The sequence below is a fragment of the Vigna unguiculata genome, chromosome 8 (genome assembly GCF_004118075.2).
Source record: "Vigna unguiculata cultivar IT97K-499-35 chromosome 8, ASM411807v1, whole genome shotgun sequence".
In the NCBI taxonomy this organism is placed as follows: domain Eukaryota; kingdom Viridiplantae; phylum Streptophyta; class Magnoliopsida; order Fabales; family Fabaceae; genus Vigna; species Vigna unguiculata.
Genome location: NC_040286.1, coordinates 34635936 through 34656605, shown reverse-complemented (window position 1 = coordinate 34656605; position 20670 = coordinate 34635936). Strand labels below are relative to the sequence as shown.

Genomic DNA, 20670 nt, shown 5'->3' with positions numbered 1-20670 from the left:
CAACCCAGAAACTACGCCATGCAATTGAGACACTGTGAACCATTTGATTTTACATAAATGCTTCAGATTTTGCCATGTGTCCATAGATACTTTTTACCTACAATTACTTCCATTTTATCAACTTCAAGTCAACCTTTTGATCTTCTTCAAGAAATTCAACATTTTCATTTGAGAAATGTAATGATTTAGTTGCTGTGTTTTAACATCAAATTCAAATTCGCTGATTATTTTGTCGGTATGTTCCGGGAGTAAAGAAGTGCATTGACCGTTACATATATTTGAAGGACACGTGGCATGATCTAAAGCATGTATACAATCAAACGGTTCACAATGCCTCAACTGAGCGGTACATCAAAGACACTGAATCCATCCGGCCTAGAGTAACAAATAATTTTTTTTTCCTTAATAATATTTTTTTCTAATATTTAAAGGAAAAATTCATTTTTTTTTGTTTTTAAATTTTTTAAAAAACTTTAATGTATTATTTCAGTTAAATCAGCATTAAGATAGTTTAGAAGATGATGAGTTAGTATAAGTTTATCTATCTTTTTTACGTGTTTATTATCAAATAACAAAAAAAAAATGGAAGAAAACAGAATGGATCAGATTAAATTTTTTAAAAATATATAATAACCACATTCAATAAATAAATAAATAAAAATATATTAAATCATGTATTATAAATATAGTGAAAAAATATTATTAAACATTTTTTTTGTTTTCTGAATTTGTTGCTTTTATTTAGAGTTGTTGTGGTGAAAAAAAAAACATAGGACATAAGAATAATACAAGTTAAAAGAGACGAGGACTACAAAACTGTGTTTGAATGTGATGAGAGATTATTGGTGCTTCTTAAATCTAGTGATGTCTTATTGTGATGAATGATGGTAGTTTTTTCTTACCCATTTTGTTGTCATATGATAATATATAGTATTTTAAATTTAATTTTGTTGAGATCTTATACATTTATAGTGAATAATTAAGTGAAAATATTTAGGTGTTAGATTGAAAGAAGGTCATGTTTTTTATTTGGATAAGATACTTTTCCATGTTGGTTTAATATATTGAGATTTATGAAAGTAACTTGGTTGTTAAATAGGAAGATTAAGATACGTTCAATGGAAAATCCATTTTATATGAAAACGAAAGTATAGTTATCGAAAGTGCTTTTAATAACATATTTTTCTTTTGGATCTTGCACAAGTTATATCTTTACATGTAAATAATAGTAAATTCATTGTTTCAAAGTTTTTTAGAGATGTTGAGGACAAAGTTTTTGCATGTCCACTATCCGGAATTATATTTGAGTTAGCAAAGTTGGCCGGTGTTCTGATTCTGACCCAATTTCGTTCAACCATTCTCGTTAGGAATAACTACCGTCGAGGTATTGTCTGCTTTGGAGTGTTTGAGCTCCGTCACGGTTTTATCCTTAAAAGACGTTTCAGAGGGTGAAGGGGGATGACTTCGACTCCTAAACGATATGAGACTTATTGGATGTATACCGGAGAGTCAACAATTGAAATAGATTCCTCTTGGGAGAATATTTTTCATTAAATTAATTTATTTTAAGTTAATAAACTAAAATAAAGCATATATGGTATTATTTCATAGATAACTAAATGAAATACAAGTTGCACGAATGATCACCCACTCAAATTTCAACTTCACTAAGCAAAACAATAAAACAATTATCAAATAAGCCTCAGTTTCATTATCGTAGGAATTAACATGAAAGCACCAAACTAACTTTTTAAATGGAACCATACCGACTCAAATTAAATGTGTTGCTACATGTCCAAATTATTACGTGATAAACTTTAAGTGCATGTAATGACAATGAAGGTTTCGAAACTCAAATTATTTCAACAATGCATTTGTATATAAAATATAAGCATGCAAGGCTCTCGGCTAGAAATACATTATCTAATATCAACCGTAATCTCATTTGAAAATTATAATTAAACTAGTTTTTCATATTTTTTAATTTTCTCAGCGTTATAAATAAAGACAAAATATGAAACAATACACTACACAAACTCATTTGTCATATTCAAAACTCAAATTCCAAGCCATAAATTCTCAAAATAAACTCAACCTCATAAAATTTTGTCTTCTAAAAAGAATAAAATGCATGTTGTTATAGAAAAAGATATATATACTTTTAAAAGTCTCTCACAATAACTAAAAAGTCAAATTACAAATATAAGTAGACGCATATCTCATCTTATAAATTGGTTTATTAAGTTTAAGTTAGGTTTAAAATTTACTTTTTAATATAATATTGCAATTATGAATTAAAATTTATTTCAATAAAATTTGTTGTTTATTAAATCTATTGTTCAGTTGCTATTAAGTTACTATCAAACATCATCTTATAAATTTATGTAAAGTTGAATTAGATTCAAAATCAAATTTTTAACAAAAATTAAAGGATGTAAGGAGAAGAGACTCACCCAAAGGTGATGTGGTAATCCGAAATTTTTTACGGAAATTTTGACAATGGACATGCATTAGTTAGAAAAATGGTAAACTTTATGTTAAACTATGAGTTTTCAATATACTTTTCAAAGTGGTTTAAAAGGAAATATTAGTGAAATTGTTTTAGGAAATATTGATGACCGAAGTTTGTTATGTCATAAACTCGAGTAAACCTTTTAGGAATTTGTAAATGAAAACTCGAGTAATGAAAACTGAAAAATTTGAAAAAAAAAAACCTGAAAGTCATGTTAAAAGAATGACTTCACTTCTCAATTAACAGAAATCTTCATATCTAAGGACGACATTGTTTTTTTTTTAAAAAAGAAGAAAAATCGGTCAAGAGGAGAACAACTTCATTTATAATATTATTCTCGACCATGACGACTTGATTCTATTTCACAGAAGAAAAAAATAACGTACCCATATTTACATATTTAACTTCGAAGAGACTTGAACTACTAAAAAGACATATTAATGCATTGTCTGTACACAATGGAAACATACAACACAATTAGCTGATTATCTTTCTCACACTCAGTTTAAAAGATCAGATGTTATGTTACTAATACACATACCACTAATATGAGATTTTATTTTCCCTCAAAATCGTGGAGGATTTAGAATACTTCTGAAAATGGATTTATTTACCATTTTTTTTAACTTAAGAACTTTTAACTTTGAAGTTTTTGAGTAAACAAGTGTATATTATTGGATGATAAATTAATTGGTCAGTTCAAAATTATATAAAAGGATATAATTATATGAGTTTTATTACAAATAAAATTTTTGTTTCTAAATAGAAGTATGTTATGATGTAATTATAATTTATACTTTTTAAAAGTTGTATATGTTTTTGTATTCAAACAAGTCAATTTATTTATACGGTTAATTTGTTAATTATTTTTTTGTTTTTCAAAATATTATTATTTCTTATTGCTTAATTAAACTACTATTATATTGCATTTTCCTTACAACTTTTATTTTATTGTATATAATTTTCATATGACATTATAAGAGGAAATATTTATTACTTCAATATGTAATGCTGATTTATGAAGATGTTATAATTATATATTATTTCAACCACTACAAATTTCATACTTCATAATCCATTACAAAGCATGTTCCGCTTATCAAATACACATATGTATTCAAACATAAAGTATATTTTGAAAGAAATGTCTATTAATGTTTTTGTTGTTTTTTGGTGTAAAAATCTCAGTATTTGACTCCATAGGTATATGGTAAGGCATTCAAAACTTGAGACTCCTATAAATGTGTAATAAATTTTGATTAAGTTTCTCAACCAGTTATGTTTTAGTCTACATGATTTAAATCGTAACTGAAATTAAAGACCTATTTATAGGTTTCATTACTTAATATTAGACACATGTAATTCAAGTGTAGACGAAAATAGATATGTCTACTAAAGTATGAGCATCAAATGATATATTTTTGTGAAAATAACTCATTTATGGGAGGGTATCATGACTAAACACTTACTAAAAGTAACTTGATTATATTTTCGTTTTAGTGCATATATTTTCGCCAAGCGAGACTATCAAACAAAATATTCATTTGGAAGATTTTAGTCCATAACTGAAATAATTGATATACATAAGTGTAAGTTATTTTTTCTTTTTTTTATACGAACCACATGCCAGTTTGCACGGATTACGAACTTTTGTGGACCACACTTCTACAGGTTAACAGGTTCAATGACCTGACCCATCTTACGTTTTTTTTTTTGCAAGCATGTGGACCAGCTTGTCAATCAGTCCATATTGTCACTGTTATCTAAAACCTTACTTTACAGACTGTGAACTTTTGTGGACCAGACTTCTACGGGTTAACGGGCTTAATGACCTGACCCACCTTACGTTTTTTTTTTTTTGCAGGCATGTGGACCAGCCTGTCAATCAGGCCATATTGTCACTCTTATCTAAAACCTTACTTTATGGGCTGCGAACTTTTGGCTCAATGACCTGACCCATCTTACGTTTTTTTTTTGCAGGCATGTGGACCAGCCTGTCAATCAGGCCATATTGTCACTCTTATATAAAATATTACTTTACGGGCTGCGAACTTTTGTGGACCAGACTTCTACGGGTTAACGGGCTCAATAACCTGACCCACCTTACGCTTTTGTTTGCAAGCATATGGACCAGCCTGTCAATCAGACCATATTGTCACTCTTATCTAAAATCTTACTTTACAGACTGCGAACTTTTGTGGTCCAGACTTCTACAGGTTAACGGACTCAATGACCTGATCCACCTTACGTTTTTGTTTTTTTGCAGACATGTGGACCAACCTGTCAATCAGATCATATTGTCACTCTTATCTAAAACCTTACTTTCTTGAGAACTGCTAACTTAGGCAGAAAAATGTCTACCACCTATAAATGCTTAAAATGAATTTATTTAGCATAGACAACTTTTTAGTCTATTGTGAGACATATTTGAATTTTAAAAACATGTATTTGATAAGATAACTAATAAAAAAAATAATTTGACATATAATAAAAATTATATAATTTTGTTTATATAATTTATAAACTAACTTACTTGTTCTCTAAGAAATACTTTTAAATAAATAAGTTACTTAGTAATAAACAGTTAACAATTATCTTATATTAAACAGTGAACCCGTTAACAACTATCTTATTACTCAATTAACTACTATTTAGTTATTTTAAAAAGGTTGAAACTGACCATTTTAAAACAAGACCTATATTTAATTTTCCAGATCAACAATATATTTTATTTGATTAGTAAAAATTGAAGGCATTAACTCATTCTACTTAATTAAGTGATATATATTCCTTGATTAGTCAATAATGTATTAATATAGAAATAGATGACTTCAAAAGAGATAACATATTAAAAACAAATAAATGATCAATAAATGTTATTAAATGAATTGTTTGTATTAATAATTAATGAAAATAGTAGCTATGAATACATTGTAGAAAATGTTATTATTTTTCTAAAATAGTTAATCTTTATATATCTTTTTCTATAAATGAAGAAAATGCAACAATAACAACCATTATTATAAAACTGATAAAAACAAATGTGTTTGTACATATGTGTTCATTTTTTATAATAATAAAAATTAATTAAATTATAAAAAAATATAAATAATTTTTATAATTTTAATATAGATATTTTTTATTTATTTTATAAGTATTATTTTATAAATATTTATTTTAAATATATATATATATACTTTTATATGGTTTTAATTAATAATTATTATTGTACACTGTTATCTAAATTTCATTTTTATTTGAAGGAGCTAAAAAATCCTTAATCTCAGTATCTTAGTACAATAGTCATAATAAATAATTTATATAATTTATATTTATTACTTGATCCATGTATGTTGATAGATAAGAGATAAAACATATGGATACATCTTTTATCAATTATTTTGTTCTTAAAAAACCAATGTTGTTAATTTAATATTTTATTCTGTCCTTAACATGGAATATTTGTAATGCGATAAAAAATATGAATAAAAGTAATTGCAATTAATCTAGTTAAGTATTTATAATTCAGCACTAAATCTTGTTAACTTCTTTTATCAAAAAGATGAAAAAAGAATTTTAATAATCTTCAAAAATCACTAGTTTTTTTTTCTCTCATAACTATATGTAAGAAATAATAATTTTTAATTTTTTTTTCTTCTTTATATATTATTATTTTAATCTAATAGTAAAAATAAAAGCAGAAAATTAATTTGGATTGATAAGCATGTTTGAAATAGAATTAGAGTAAATATAGATGATGAGACAGGTCTTAGAAAAAGTGGAAGAAATTCCATATTTTATTTCGCAGAGTGTCTGAAGAGAGAAGAAGATACAAATTTGTCCAAGAAAGTGAGGGGTGAAATACCGAAAGTGGGTAAACCCCCCCAAATAAAAACCAAAGACATTTCTCCCTCTTCGAGCAATAGGAACACAGCAATAGCTTCTGGTGATCTCGTTTTCTTACAGTGCTCTTCCCCCTTTTCTCTCCTCTCTCTCTCTGTCTCTCTTTCTCTCTCTTCCATTGCTTCCCCTCAAGTAACGCCCACGCGAGGTCAATTGCGTAATCGCCATGACTGTGATGACTCCTGCTCCCATTGACGTACGTTTCTTACCCTCACTCGGCAACTCCCCCGGTGCTCCTTTTCGCGGCTTCATTCACTCGCGCGTTTTCAATTTCGCTTCTCGTTTCTCGTTTTCTCTTATTTGCTTGCATGATTTTGTTCCTTTTGCTGTTCGGGTTAATGGTGTCAATTTGATTGTCGTTCTGGTCGGAGGGTTGGGTTGGCCGGGAGTGATGGGGTTTCGTCTAGGGGTTGTGGTTTTGATCTGCGAGACTGGAATTTGCTTCAATTACGATGCATTTCGTGCTCGGATTTTGGGGATTTAATTGGCTTTGGTTCTTCGGTGGATCCGAAGTACGGTTATAGTGATTAGTTTTTGTTTGGTGTTTGGCTCATGCAGCAGCAGGAGGATGAGGAGATGCTTGTCCCACACACTGATTTGGCGGAAAATAATCACCAACCCATGGAAGGTACTTGTTGCTTTCTTACTCTTTTGATCCGTCGAGAAACCCCTGCTAGTTTTGTTACTCCATATATTGGCTTTTATGTGATCGATTGGTATTTCTCTCAGAGTACAGGGAACCACTTCATGCATTTTTTTTTATTGACAGAGAGACAGGAAGGGAGTGACGAATTCGTCCAAGAGTTTTAGGTTTTCTAGGCAAAAAGTGTTTTCTTGTTAGTTGACATTTAGGGATGTTGTCTATTTACAATGTTTTTGTTTTTGTTTTTTTTTTTTTTTTCTGTTCGTGTCATTGTCTTTCTCCTCGTTTTACTCATTTCTTTTAACAAGTAGAGAACCTAGTTTTTTTTGTCGCATCTCCTGTTCTGTTTATCGGCTGACTTAAAGCATGATACTTAATTGTTTTTTTTTTTCACTGATTTTGATGATTGTTAGTTGTGGCACAACCTGATGCTGCCAACACTGTGGAGAGCCAGCCTGTCGAGGATCCTTCATCGACAAGATTCACGTGGAAAATTGACAACTTTTCTAGAATGAATTCGAAGAAGCTTTATTCAGAAATATTTGTTGTTGGTGGATATAAATGGTATCAACAATCTTGTTTTCACATTGGCTTAGTTTATTAATGACGGACCTATCTCTAATGATCTTTTCTGATTTTTGTCTTTACTGAGCAGGCGTGTACTTATTTTCCCGAAAGGGAACAATGTGGACTATCTGTCCATGTATTTAGATGTTGCAGATTCATCTAGTTTGCCCTATGGCTGGAGTAGATACGCACAGTTTAGCTTGGCTGTTATTAATCAAATCCATAATAAATATTCTGTGAGAAAAGGTAGTCTCTTAAATTTGTTCCTTGCCATTGTTACAAGATGATGTACCATATATGTATGTAGAAAAGATCATTGCTTGAACTAAAGTTATAGAAAATGGTGGGATTTTTGTTGCAATTAATTTATGAACAGCTTATGTTTGTGTGTGTGTATTTATTTCCTTGTAGTATGGTATCTAAATCTAGATATATGACTTATCCTGAACGAACTATTATCATTAACATGCTAAATAAAACAATGCTCTTTCTCATGGCACTGGTTATTGGTTAAGAAATAAATGGTAAAGTATTTATTATTTCATGCATGTAAGTGTAAAGGCAAGTATTTATTATTTAGTGCATGTATTTACCTTTTATCTAGTACTTTGTATTTTTTAGTATTAATAAGTGAAGAAATTGAAAATGGTCATGGTTTTTAGGTATACTCTTGTCATGTCTTGTTCTAACTTTGTTTTACACAATGTAGACACACAACACCAATTCAATGCGCGGGAAAGTGATTGGGGTTTCACGTCCTTTATGCCGCTCGGTGAATTGTATGATCCTACCAGAGGGTATCTTGTGAATGACACTCTTGTAGTTGAAGCCGAGGTTCTTGTTCGTAGAATTGTTGATTACTGGACCTATGATTCAAAAAAGGAGACTGGCTATGTTGGACTTAAGAACCAGGGTGCTACGTGTTATATGAATTCTCTACTCCAAACTTTATATCACATTCCTTATTTTCGAAAGGTCAGGCCCTATCTTTCTTTTTTTCTCTCATAAGTTTAGTTTTTTGGCTTGATAGTGATGAACTAGGGTCATGGTGGTCATATTTCAGGCTGTGTACCACATGCCAACAACAGAGAATGACATGCCCTCTGCAAGCATCCCTTTGGCATTGCAGAGTTTATTCTACAAGCTCCAGTATAGTGACACCAGTGTTGCAACAAAGGAGCTCACTAAATCTTTTGGATGGGACACATATGATTCTTTCATGCAGCACGACGTTCAAGAACTGAACAGAGTCCTTTCTGAAAAACTTGAAGACAAAATGAAGGTAATGGAAGGCCTTTTGGATGTTTTGTGCATAACATTTTGTGGAATATTCTCTCAATTTCATGATGATTGTTTATTTTGTCATTAGGGAACTGTTGTTGAGGGAACTATACAGAAGTTATTTGAAGGACATCATATGAACTATATTGAATGCATCAATGTGGACTATAAATCAACTAGAAAGGAGTCGTTTTATGGTACCTACATGTTCATTTTGAAGTTAATTATGGTTTAATTGTACCATGCCACTAGGTTCTAATTTAATTTTACATATCCTTTCAGATCTTCAGCTTGATGTGAAAGGCTGCCCTGATGTATATGCTTCCTTTGACAAATATGTTGAAGTTGAACGTCTTGAAGGGGACAACAAATATCATGCCGAGCAATATGGTTTGCAGGTTGGTTGCAATCGTTAATTTGAGTCGGGTTGTAATAAATCATCTGTAGAAGTTCTAAATCTTTAGTTCTTATGAGTTTACAAAAATAGTATTGTTTGCAAATTTTAATTTCTGAACCGAATCCTTTTAGTTTGTTATAGTTACTGTCTGAATGCACTCAAATATACAAGTTTTCAATATAGTTTCACATATAAGCTGATGATTTTTCATTTTTTTTTCAGGATGCTAAGAAGGGTGTCCTATTCATTGACTTCCCACCTGTTCTGCAGCTTCAGCTGAAGAGATTTGAATATGACTTTATGCGGGATACCATGGTCAAGGTTGGTAGTCAAACAAACTCTGGTGTATAGGATATTTTCTTCTCTAGGTACTTTATTTGCTGCCATATGATAAAGTTTGCAGTCAGAGTAAGGTTCAAATAATTTCCTGTAGCTCAACTATTAATACCATTATATCCTTCTTTATTTGTGGTATGTATTCCTTTACAATAACGTTACTTCATGTAAGAAAGTTATTTCGCAAATGTCTTGTGTTGGACAATAGTGCCCCAAGATGATGAAAATAATGAAGAATTTCTGCATACATTTTTCTCAATACATTTTTGATAATGATGAAAATAATGAAGAATTTTTGCAAGCATTTTTCTCAATACCTTTTTGAAATGGAAACTGCTTTTTTGCTTTTCTTTGCTCTGGGTGGAAAATCTTTTGGTTGGTTCGTTTGTTTGCATGTGTATATATGTACTTAAAATTTGTTTACATCATTTGAAACAATCTCCTGAAGGGATATTTTTCTGCCAGAGGGATCATGGGTATTACTTAGTTTTACCTTTTTTTCCATGGGTTCTCATTTGATGGAATGGTTAAACTCTCTTTTCAATACATGAAAGTTTTTTTTCTTCTGCTATGTAGATTAATGACCGTTATGAGTTTCCAATGCAACTTGACCTTGATCGTGAGAATGGAAAATATTTATCACCCGAAGCTGATAGGAATGTCCGCAATCTTTACACACTTCACAGGTAATGTTGTGATAATGACAGTAGTATTTGTTACCACAGCACATTGTTTTAAATTGGTGCATGGTGCTTGTTTCATCATAGGTAATGTTGTGGTAATGGCAGCAATATATATGTTCTCATAATTTCCCCATATATCTGAGTCAAGTACAATCAATGACTTCTACAGTCTAAAGAAAGAAATAAGTGATAAAGTAAAAGAAGGAGAAAATGATTTGAGGATATATAATGGAAAGAACAAAAAAAAATTATCTTGGGGTTGCCGTCTCAAGCTTGCGGAATCAATGTTATCAAACTCTAGAGTTGTAAACTCTTTCTTATGAAAAAAAATAATTTATAGAAATAACATACTAATACAATATTTCAATAGAATAATTGAGTAAAATAAGTCCACAATACTAAATAAATAGGTTCATACAAATATTGCAAAAGATAAATTAACATGAGATGCACTTGGATTGCCCTCAATTGAATTTGATCCTAATTTCAATTTTCTATTACAAAATTAAAAATCAATTATATAATAATTAAATTTTCTATAGTTGAAAAACACCACATCAAACCACAGTAATTAAAATTATGACAAATTTATATAACTGCGAGGAGAGAAGAGCAGAATACCACGTGACGTGAGTAGATCAAAATCGCAAGTGGAAAGAACAATGATATGAGAAAACCATGAGCTAATAGAACCATTAACATAAAAAATCACGAGCTGAGAGAACTGTGACCCCAGAGCATGATACACCATCATGCAGTGAAATGATGTTGAGAAGAGGATGACATGTTATAAATAATAGAGACCAAAACAGCAAACCCTAATCCGTTAGGTGGAGGAGAAGAACAAACTTAATTGCATTGAGTTTTTTTTATTTATTTTGGGTTAAAACGAAAACTCCTTTTGACTCGCCAACTCATTGCAAGCTCATGAGTTTGGCCGAGCTCATCGAGTTTGCAACAAGAGCCTATGGATCCTGCTTCAGAAACAAGTTTGCTTATGAGTCAACTCGGGCATAGGGTGTGAGAATGTAAGCTCAACATGCGAGTTTGATAAGCATGTTCCGAATTTTTCAAATCAAGTGGGGGATTGAATTTTTAAATTATGTTGGAACAATAAAACTTGAGTTGTTAATATTAAAATTTTGGAGTTAACATTAAAATATTAATGAAGTTCATCAAATTTGTAATTTTTCTTTCTTAGTGCTGATGATTTCCATTAGTGTGCAATTACAACTTTTTATCCAAATGCATATTTTTTGACACATTTAAATTTTTTTCCAGTGTTTTGGTTCATAGTGGTGGTGTACATGGTGGACATTATTACGCTTTTATCAGGCCAACTCTCTCTGACCAGTGGTATGTATATACTATAATTACCACGTCTGAATTGTTCAGTGCCATATAAACTAGGTGCTTTTGGTGCATTTCTGATGATGACTACCAGGGGTCACATTACAACATACTTAAATGTTGATTTTGCTGCTTTCATTGTAACATGGTTCACAGGATCCTGCCAAAATGCACAGTTACGGAGAAAATAAATACACATGTGATAATCATGACACAAACAAGGAAAATATCTTGTAAATGATAGCATTTAACTTAAAATTGAAAATTCACATTCATAGATTTATATGGGTAACTTTGTATAAACTCAACTATATAATCCTTGTATAGCATACTTAGGATAACTAAAGAAATACTGATTTTTTAAGTGGTCTGTTGATAGTACCCTATTATTATGAGTTAATATAAATACTGCATGGGATATATGATAACTATGTTTTTACAGATTGTTGATAAGTTTGTATTAATTTAAGAACATGAATACATGGTTTTAAAATACTCAATCTAATTTTGTTATATCTATAGTATATAATTAGTCAAATTAGTGTACATAACATATTATATATGACTGTTAGCAAATATTTTACAACTGTAGATAATACTTAATGACCAGTTCACATGTGAGCTAAATCATAACAATCAATGTTAAAAAATCAAAGTCAGACCACAATAAATCAAAATCAGAAAGGAGATTCTTACAACAGATTAAATAACAATGTATACATGTGAAAAACTTGATGTAGATAAGGAAAATATTTTGTAAACGATATTATTGAATTAAACATAAACTGAAAGTCATATTCATTAATTTATGTGTAGCTTGTAAATGATAGGTATCTTATATTTCAAATGAATATGTGTTGCAAAGGTAAACAGTTGAAATGATGAATCTTTTTATTTTTTGTACTTTTTGTACATAGCATGCAACTTTCTGATAGTCCTGTCACCTTTTTCTGTCATTTTGAATTGCTTTTCTTGCTTATTTACTGAGCTCTTCACTGCATGCTTTAATAGAATGTATATGACTATTAGGTATAAATTTGATGACGAGAGGGTAACTAAAGAAGACACTAAAAGGGCATTAGAGGAGCAATATGGTGGCGAGGAAGAGGTAATTATTTTTTCATTTGGCTCTGGAATTGATCCCTATATTTGAACATTTACTTATTGATTGTTTAAACCTATTTTAACAGTTACCACAGACAAATCCTGGGTTTAACAACACTCCTTTTAAATTCACCAAATATTCAAATGCTTATATGCTGGTGTATATACGGGAAGCTGACAAGGACAAAGTAATATGCAATGTGGATGAGAAAGACATTGCTGAACATTTAAGGGTAGGTGATCATTTTAGGTACTTTGGGCTTCATATAAATTATGCCAAGTCAAATAGTAACAAGTTTGAACTGCATTTTTGTAAATAAATGCAGACGGCTAATTTAACAAGTTTGTTCTAGTCAGATACTGCAGTCTACTTGATGACTGTTCTAAACTGTTATCTATCTATATATGAGGGATAAATTTACACGGTTGTAAAGTAAGTTATACTTTTACACTACATAATAACTTTTTTTTGAGTAATTTTATACAAAACTCTATGGATTAAAAGTTCTTATAGGATAGACTACAAATCATTTGCTAAGTTTAATATTAATCCAGACTTATTTTTGGCCTCATTCATGTGATGACTCTGGTTAGTTTGCATGGGATTCTATGTTCAGACATCTTTGCTGTCACTGCATAAACAAGTAAACATAATATTTACTTTTTACAATTTGATTATGTTATTGTTAAAGTTTTACTGGATTTGAGATGAGTAATGTAGGTAATATTTATGATTCAATGGTTATATTAGATGAAAACCACATTTTGTACAAAGTTAATTTTTGCACGAGAAAGCTATAATATAATATAAGTTAATCCTCGTACATAGATGATTTAAACTAATAAGTTGTTTTTATAATTTTTTCGTGAGAAGTTTCTTAGGAGTATTTAAAGCCAACATCAAACCAAGCTTATTTTGGTGGTCACTTAAATTTGTATTTTTTTTTGTTTCTGCTTTATTCTGAAAAATTTGCCATCAATTTCTTCAATGGATTAATGCAGGAGAGGTTGAAGAAAGAACAAGAAGAAAAGGAGCACAAAAAGAAAGAAAAGGCGGAGGCTCACCTTTACACTATTATAAAGGTTCCTTGTGGCTAGTTTCTAACTTGTTATTCAGAATGGGATACTGTTTGTGTCAATACACACGTGCTGTGTGCCACCTATCAAATTGTATTTTTATATAACCTGATAGCATGTGACACTTCTTAGGTGGCACGAGACGAAGACCTTGCAGAGCAGATTGGAAAGGATATATATTTTGATCTTGTAGACCATGACAAAGTGAGGAGTTTCCGTGTGCAAAAACAAACGTCGTTTAACCTTTTTAAGGTATAATCTTTAATCACACTTTTAGCTCTCGTGCTAGATGTGCTTTGGCTAGGCATATCTTATTCATTTCTTGTCTGTTTTGAGCTGATCTCTGTAGTAAATCTCTCTTGTCAAGCAATTGCTTTTCATTTGGAAAATTTGGAATTCTGGACAAACTACTCTTCTAACAGCATGCCTTATTTGTTTATGATTCTTTTATGTTGTGGATATTATAAACTGTCCGTTGACAGAAAACTATATTATTATAAATGCTTTTGAATGGGAAAAAATTCAAAATAGGATTGAAAAAGGAGTACTTTTTCAGTAGAATTATTTTTCAAAGAAAGAGCAACACTATAATTTTGTTTTTTTCCTTGTGAGAGGGATTCAGTGACATGGAATTTGCCCCTTCTTTTCACAATATTATGTTCACAGTTGATGAGTAGTGTCAATATCAATTGACCGAAGATAAGCCACGTAGGATGTGGTATATGAAATACTGATAATATGTTGTAATCCAAGTTGAATTTGTTTCTATCTTAGTTTTTCTTACTACTAAACATTTTATACATCTGATTCATGGAACTAGAAGTTTAATTTGTCTGCTAAAGAAAAAATCATTAGTTTTGTTGCTTATTCTGAGGTGATAGTTATTTTTAGAACACTGTTAAAATATAAAACTTATGAAGCTTTAGCTGAATGAAAACATATTCCATATAAATCTGTGTTCTTTGATTTTCTATTTGAATTTGAAGATGTTATAAAGAAAAGCCAAAAGGAACAGGAGACACAGATTTGATTGACATGGACATACATGGGCACAGAAATTTGAAATGTCTTGAATGAAAAAAACAGAGTTATTGTGTTAAAAATTACCTTAAGTTATTGCTGACTAAACATTGTTATCTGATTATTATGGTATTTTAGTTTAATTTAGCATAAAGGGTTAAAAATAAAATGCAACTGAAAGTATATGAAATATTTATAAAGAGTTCTGCATGGTTACTTATCTAACACAGCTATGACATATTACAAATACTATTAAGAAATATAAATGCTTTCTTTATTCTTGCTCGAAACACCTATTTTCATTACTTTCATTTTTTTAATCTGATCGCTGGCTGATCCGTGTGATTAACAGGAAGAGGTTGCTAAAGAGTTTAATATACCAGTTCAATTCCAGCGCTTTTGGCTGTGGGCAAAGCGGCAAAACCATACATATCGTCCAAATCGACCGTTGACAACCATGGAAGAAGCACAATCTGTAAATTCATGAGCTTGATTGAAGCTTTTCTGTATTATTTTGCTTATATACCCGCATTCAAGCTTTATATCCTTTTCTTGTTTACCCCACATATGTATGTTGAATCTGTTTCATGCTTCATGTCTATATCAACAAGCCGATTTTGTGAAATTCCTGGCTGATTTGCTTATTGTGGATTATATTTCTTGGGCTGGACCAACAGTTAATTTTGTGTTGGCTATGCTTTTAACCATTTCATCTCTCCCAGGGTTGGGTAGTTTTTTATTTCTGAAAATGAATAAGAAAAGCAACTGGTAAACATTTTTTAAACTATTTTTGTGACCCTGAGGTTTGCTTTATTATTTGTGTTGAGGGTGATGAATACTTCTATTGCTTCTATGATCAGCAGATAGTGGTGACTACTTCTATTGTTATTTGCTTAATTTCTGCCACGTCTTTCTGTGCTATCTGATGTTGTTCATACTTTTTATTGATCTGTTTTGGATTGCAGGTTGGACAATTGAGAGAGGTATCAAACAAGGTTCACAATGCAGAGTTGAAATTGTTTTTGGAAGTGGAGCTTGGGCTGGTAATATTTGTATTTATGGAAGTTGTATTCCACTTTGATTGCATGAACATGAATATTCAAATTCTGTCATTCTGACAAACTGCATCAATATTTAGGATTTACGTCCTATTGCACCACCTGACAAGACAAAGGATGATATATTACTTTTCTTCAAGTTATATGATCCTGAGAAAGAGGAGCTACGGTACTGAGTAATGTCTATATTTGAACTTCTGGTTTTGGCAACACATGAATCTTTGTTGACATCAGATGTATTTCCCTCTTGTGGCAGTTATGTTGGAAGGCTCTTTGTGAAGAATACTGGTAAACCATTGGAAATCTTGACGAAGTTAAATAAAATGGCTGGTTATGACCCCGAAGAAGAGATTGGACTATATGAGGTTTGTTTGTCTTCTCGTTTAACATTTTATTAGTTTGCTAAACACCATGAAAATTTTCAGACTGCACTTCATCCTTGTATGATCTAAACACTTTATATTTGTTTAATAATTACACTAACTGATGGTTGATGATGCATAGTACATCATGTTCCTAGAGAAAAGATCTCTTCAGCAAAAGCCATATCTCAAGATCTATTCTGCCCGTACCTTTTTTTTTTTAACACTTTTTAGGTTCTGATTAACACTTTTTAGGTTCTGATCTCAATGAGTGACTTTACTCATGGCATTTGTAAATTTACCGTGCCTATTATTGTTGTGCAGGAAATTAAGTTTGAGCCAAATGTTATGTGTGAACCTATTGATAAGAAATTAACATTTCGAGCTAGCCAGGTAAATTATAAACGCCATTGGTGCACTTTATCTTACTATCTTTGATTGGTTTATTGATTTGTTTTTCTATATTTGCAGTTAGAAGATGGAGATATTATATGCTTTCAGAAAGCTCCTGCTGTATACAATGAGGAGCATGTCCGCTATCCAGATGTGCCATCATACCTAGAATATGTGCACAACCGCCAGGTACTTTTCCTTTTTTGGGTTCAATCAAAGGCAATCTGTGTGGATTGATGTGATGTTAAAATTCACCACCCAACATTCAATTGTATTATGTTTCATTTTCTCCTCGTTCCTCCTCTGTCCATGCCTGCACATATCAGTATGTTTGTAACCAATACACCATGTGTTATTCATTATGTTTTTACTGCAAGATGTTTGCTAGTATTTTAATATCCAATTCATGTATTTTAGGTTGTTCACTTTCGGTCTCTTGATAAACCCAAGGAAGATGACTTCTGCCTCGAGATGTAAGCATTGTGTAATTTATTGGAGCAAATCATTAGATCTAATATATTGTAGTTTTAGCTGAGAGAACATGCAAGTATTTACTTATTATTTTGCTTGGAATTACATCCTTACCGTATATGCTGTACATGAATTTCTAGGTCAAGGCTCTATAAATATGATGATGTAGTGGAGAGAGTGGCTCAACAACTTGGTTTGGATGATCCATCCATAATCAGGCTTACGCCTCACAATTGTTACTCTCAGCAGCCAAAACCCCAGCCTGTTAAGTATCGTGGTGTGGAGCATTTGTCTGAAATGCTGGTTCACTATAATCAGGTAATCATTGACTTAATGCATAATCTTTCATTTTGTTTCTTGTTTAAAATCAAAACATCTTATTTCCCTTGATGCATGTCAGACTTCGGATATATTGTACTATGAAGTACTTGACATCCCTCTGCCAGAATTACAAGGTTTGAAAACTCTGAAAGTTGCATTTCACCATGCTACCAAGGATGAAGTGAGTATATAGTCATCTGATTTTCTTTTGGTTTTTATCTAGATCTTTTCTGACATTTTTTAACTGTTTGTTAAGGTGGTTATTCATACCATCAGGCTTCCAAAGCAGAGCACTGTGGGGGATGTCCTTGATGATCTGAAAACAAAGGTTATTTTGTCCTAGTATTGCATGCCTAAATTGTATTCTTACTGACCAGTGAAATCATATCCTCAATCTGTATTTTAAAAAAGTAGATACATGAAGCATGTTTACTGTTTTTGTTGAGTGCTCCAGTTTGTTATTGAAGTGGTGACTCTTTTGATATAAGTCTTGCTCATTTATTATTTTTCTCACAGGTGGAATTGTCGTCCCCTGAAGCCGAGCTTAGGTTGCTTGAAGTTTTCTATCACAAGATATACAAGGTGTTGTGTTACCTCTATTTTAACTGATCGTGGATTTATTGCTTATTGTTTATATTTTTCTGATCAAAATTATCGAATAATCGGAATTCAATATAATATTAAATTTACATTTACTTGTGATCTTGCAATTAATTGTTACCCTGCCTCTCTGTTTGTGCAGGTTTTCCCTCCCAATGAGAAGATTGAAAATATTAATGATCAATACTGGACTTTACGTGCAGAAGAGGTAGTAGTCTCGTTCTGTTTTTGAGTGGGCTGGGAAGGGAGATGTTAGCTTTTAATCCATGAAGTGTTCCTGCTTTGATTTACCTATATGATTGCATCAGTGGATTCTTTTATGCAGAATCAATTATTCATTTCCGTTTATGTGACAATATAAATGAGTTGCTACTCTTGTGGTTTGCAGATTCCAGAAGAGGAGAAAAATCTGGGTCCTCATGATCGCCTAATCCATGTGTATCATTTCACGAAAGATACGGCTCAGAACCAAATGGTATATAATTGTATTTGATCCATTTTGCGTAGCACAGTTTGTAATATCGTGAAAGCTTCCGACTTAGTTGTATGCCAAATGATATGTAATGTGTTTCCATTTGATTTGTTATGACAGCAAATTCAGAACTTTGGGGAACCATTTTTCTTGGTCATACGTGAAGGGGAAACTTTGACCGAAATTAAAGTTCGAATACAAAAGAAACTGCAAGTTCCTGATGATGAGTTTGCAAAGGTATTTCCTCTTTTTGTGTGTTCGGTGGTTATATTATGTTCCTTCCATTTTGGTTTACACTTTCTTTTGTTTTGTGGTAGTTTCATTGTCCATAAATATTATTAAATTTGATGTAATTTTGTCTAATTATTTATTATATTTTTTGTTTGGCCAGTGGAAATTTGCTTTTTTTTCTTTAGGGCGTCCTGAGTACCTTCAGGATTCTGACATTGTATCCAGTCGTTTTCAGGTACTCCCATTTACAGGCGAATTGTTGTTTTTTCAGTTGTGTTAATTCCATTCACTTTCTGTAACATTTGCATATGTGTGAACTATTGTATCTTGTGATATAGAGGAGAGATGTTTATGGTGCTTGGGAGCAGTATCTTGGCTTGGAGCATACTGATAATGCTCCAAAAAGATCATATGCTGTCAACCAGGTGAGTAATCTTGTCTGCAAGAACTATTTTCTGAAGTAAATTTCTTGTCTTGTATTTATTTATGTTGAGTTTGTCCACCATTCTGGTAATACTGGAGTTTAGTTCTAAAGTTTAAGAAAACTTGTTTGATTACACCATTTCAAATTTGTTGGGTTTTGTTTCAGAATCGCCATACTTTTGAGAAGCCCGTAAAGATTTATAATTAGAAAAGTTGGTATTGACGAGCTCTCGTCTTGCGTGGGATGAGTTTGGCATTCTTGGACATGTATGGGCTTGTAAAAACAGGGAAACAGCAAAAGGCTACTCTGTATAGGCCAACTAGTGAGATCAGCAATCCAGGTGGTTTCTGCAGATTTTATATTAAAATTGTGGTATGTAATTCTTTCTGTCAAAAGGAGTGACATTGCTCTCAACACTATCTGCTGACCACAGCCCGTTGAGCTTTACTACTTCCAACTGTGGAAGTTCTTCAAGTTGAGGTCATTGATCATCATCATCACTGCACTGTATCAGTACATAAGATTTTTGGATTAGTGAGTGTATACAGGGTATAGTTGGTTGACTTTTTTTTGTTTATCTTAATTGCTTCCAGATTTTGTTCAGTCAGTAGTTGTCAAATTAAGTGAGGGCTGTGGAATGGTGTAGCAGAGTTAATGTAATGTTGTAAAAGAGACTTGTCAGCCTCAGTATAACCCGATAGCATAAATATAGTTTCCTGCCGCACCATTTGCTCCATTTCCTTTGATTTCTTACCTTTTTATTTCCTCTTTCTTCCTGCACCTCATCCATCTTCCTGCGTTACCGTGCTAGTCTCATTTCATTTTAGAGTAGAAGTGATGCGTTGATCTATGGTTATAACCAGATGTGCATATTCCTTTATTTCATATTTTAAACTTTGTTGCACATAATGAAGATAGTATAATCTGGTTTATATAGCAGTTACTTTTTCTGTCCATCCAATGCAACAGAAGAGTAAATTTATAATAGGTATCCAATCTCGAAGTCCAGATTAAATTCTCATGTTGCGTGGTTGGAAACATTTTCTCCAATAGTTCATTAAAAGAAATGCAAGAATTGCAATATGGTTAGTCCTTCAGAATTCAGATTGAAAGTAAAATAACTGTAAAATGGCTAGTGCTGACTCACTTTCAGGTACCCGGGGTGGTTTTATTGTGGTAAAATTTTCTGTGTGGTTTTGGACATTTGACAGCTGGTGAAGTATTAGCAATCATGATGGAAGAAAAATATTATTTTAGCGAAATAATAATTCTTCTAATTAGATAAATTAAGGGTTTAATAGAAAAAAAGATTTATATGATTTAATATTTTAAAGGATTAAATATGTTTTTGGTCCTTTAAATTTTAAAATTTTTTGAAATTAGTTCATTTTAAAATTTTAAACTAATTTAGTTATTTATTTTTGAAAATACGCGTATTTAGTTATTTTAATCAAATTTTATTAGG

General features: G+C 31.5%; 1 protein-coding gene across 2 annotated transcripts; it reads left to right on the top strand.

Moving 5' to 3' along the window:
* Window positions 1-6368: 6368 nt before the first annotated feature.
* LOC114194120 (ubiquitin carboxyl-terminal hydrolase 12-like) lies at window positions 6369-19941 on the top strand. 2 transcript variants are annotated; one of them, XM_028084181.1, is made up of 32 exons: window positions 6369-6611; window positions 6974-7043; window positions 7472-7622; window positions 7714-7871; window positions 8335-8600; window positions 8689-8907; window positions 8995-9103; window positions 9189-9304; window positions 9526-9624; window positions 10216-10325; window positions 11604-11678; window positions 12702-12780; window positions 12863-13009; window positions 13779-13859; window positions 13986-14105; window positions 15226-15348; window positions 15839-15916; window positions 16012-16100; window positions 16188-16296; window positions 16618-16686; window positions 16765-16875; window positions 17104-17159; window positions 17298-17475; window positions 17558-17659; window positions 17735-17806; window positions 17995-18060; window positions 18221-18286; window positions 18467-18553; window positions 18671-18787; window positions 18942-19016; window positions 19120-19206; window positions 19371-19941. In XM_028084181.1, the coding sequence occupies exons 1-32, from the start codon at window positions 6582-6584 to the stop codon at window positions 19410-19412; spliced, it is 3357 nt and encodes a 1118-aa protein (XP_027939982.1). In that variant the 5' UTR covers window positions 6369-6581; the 3' UTR covers window positions 19413-19941. The 2 variants fall into 2 exon arrangements, with proteins under 2 accessions (XP_027939982.1, XP_027939983.1); XM_028084182.1 differs by having other exon boundaries at window positions 6414-6611; window positions 6977-7043.
* Window positions 19942-20670: the final 729 nt, after the last annotated feature.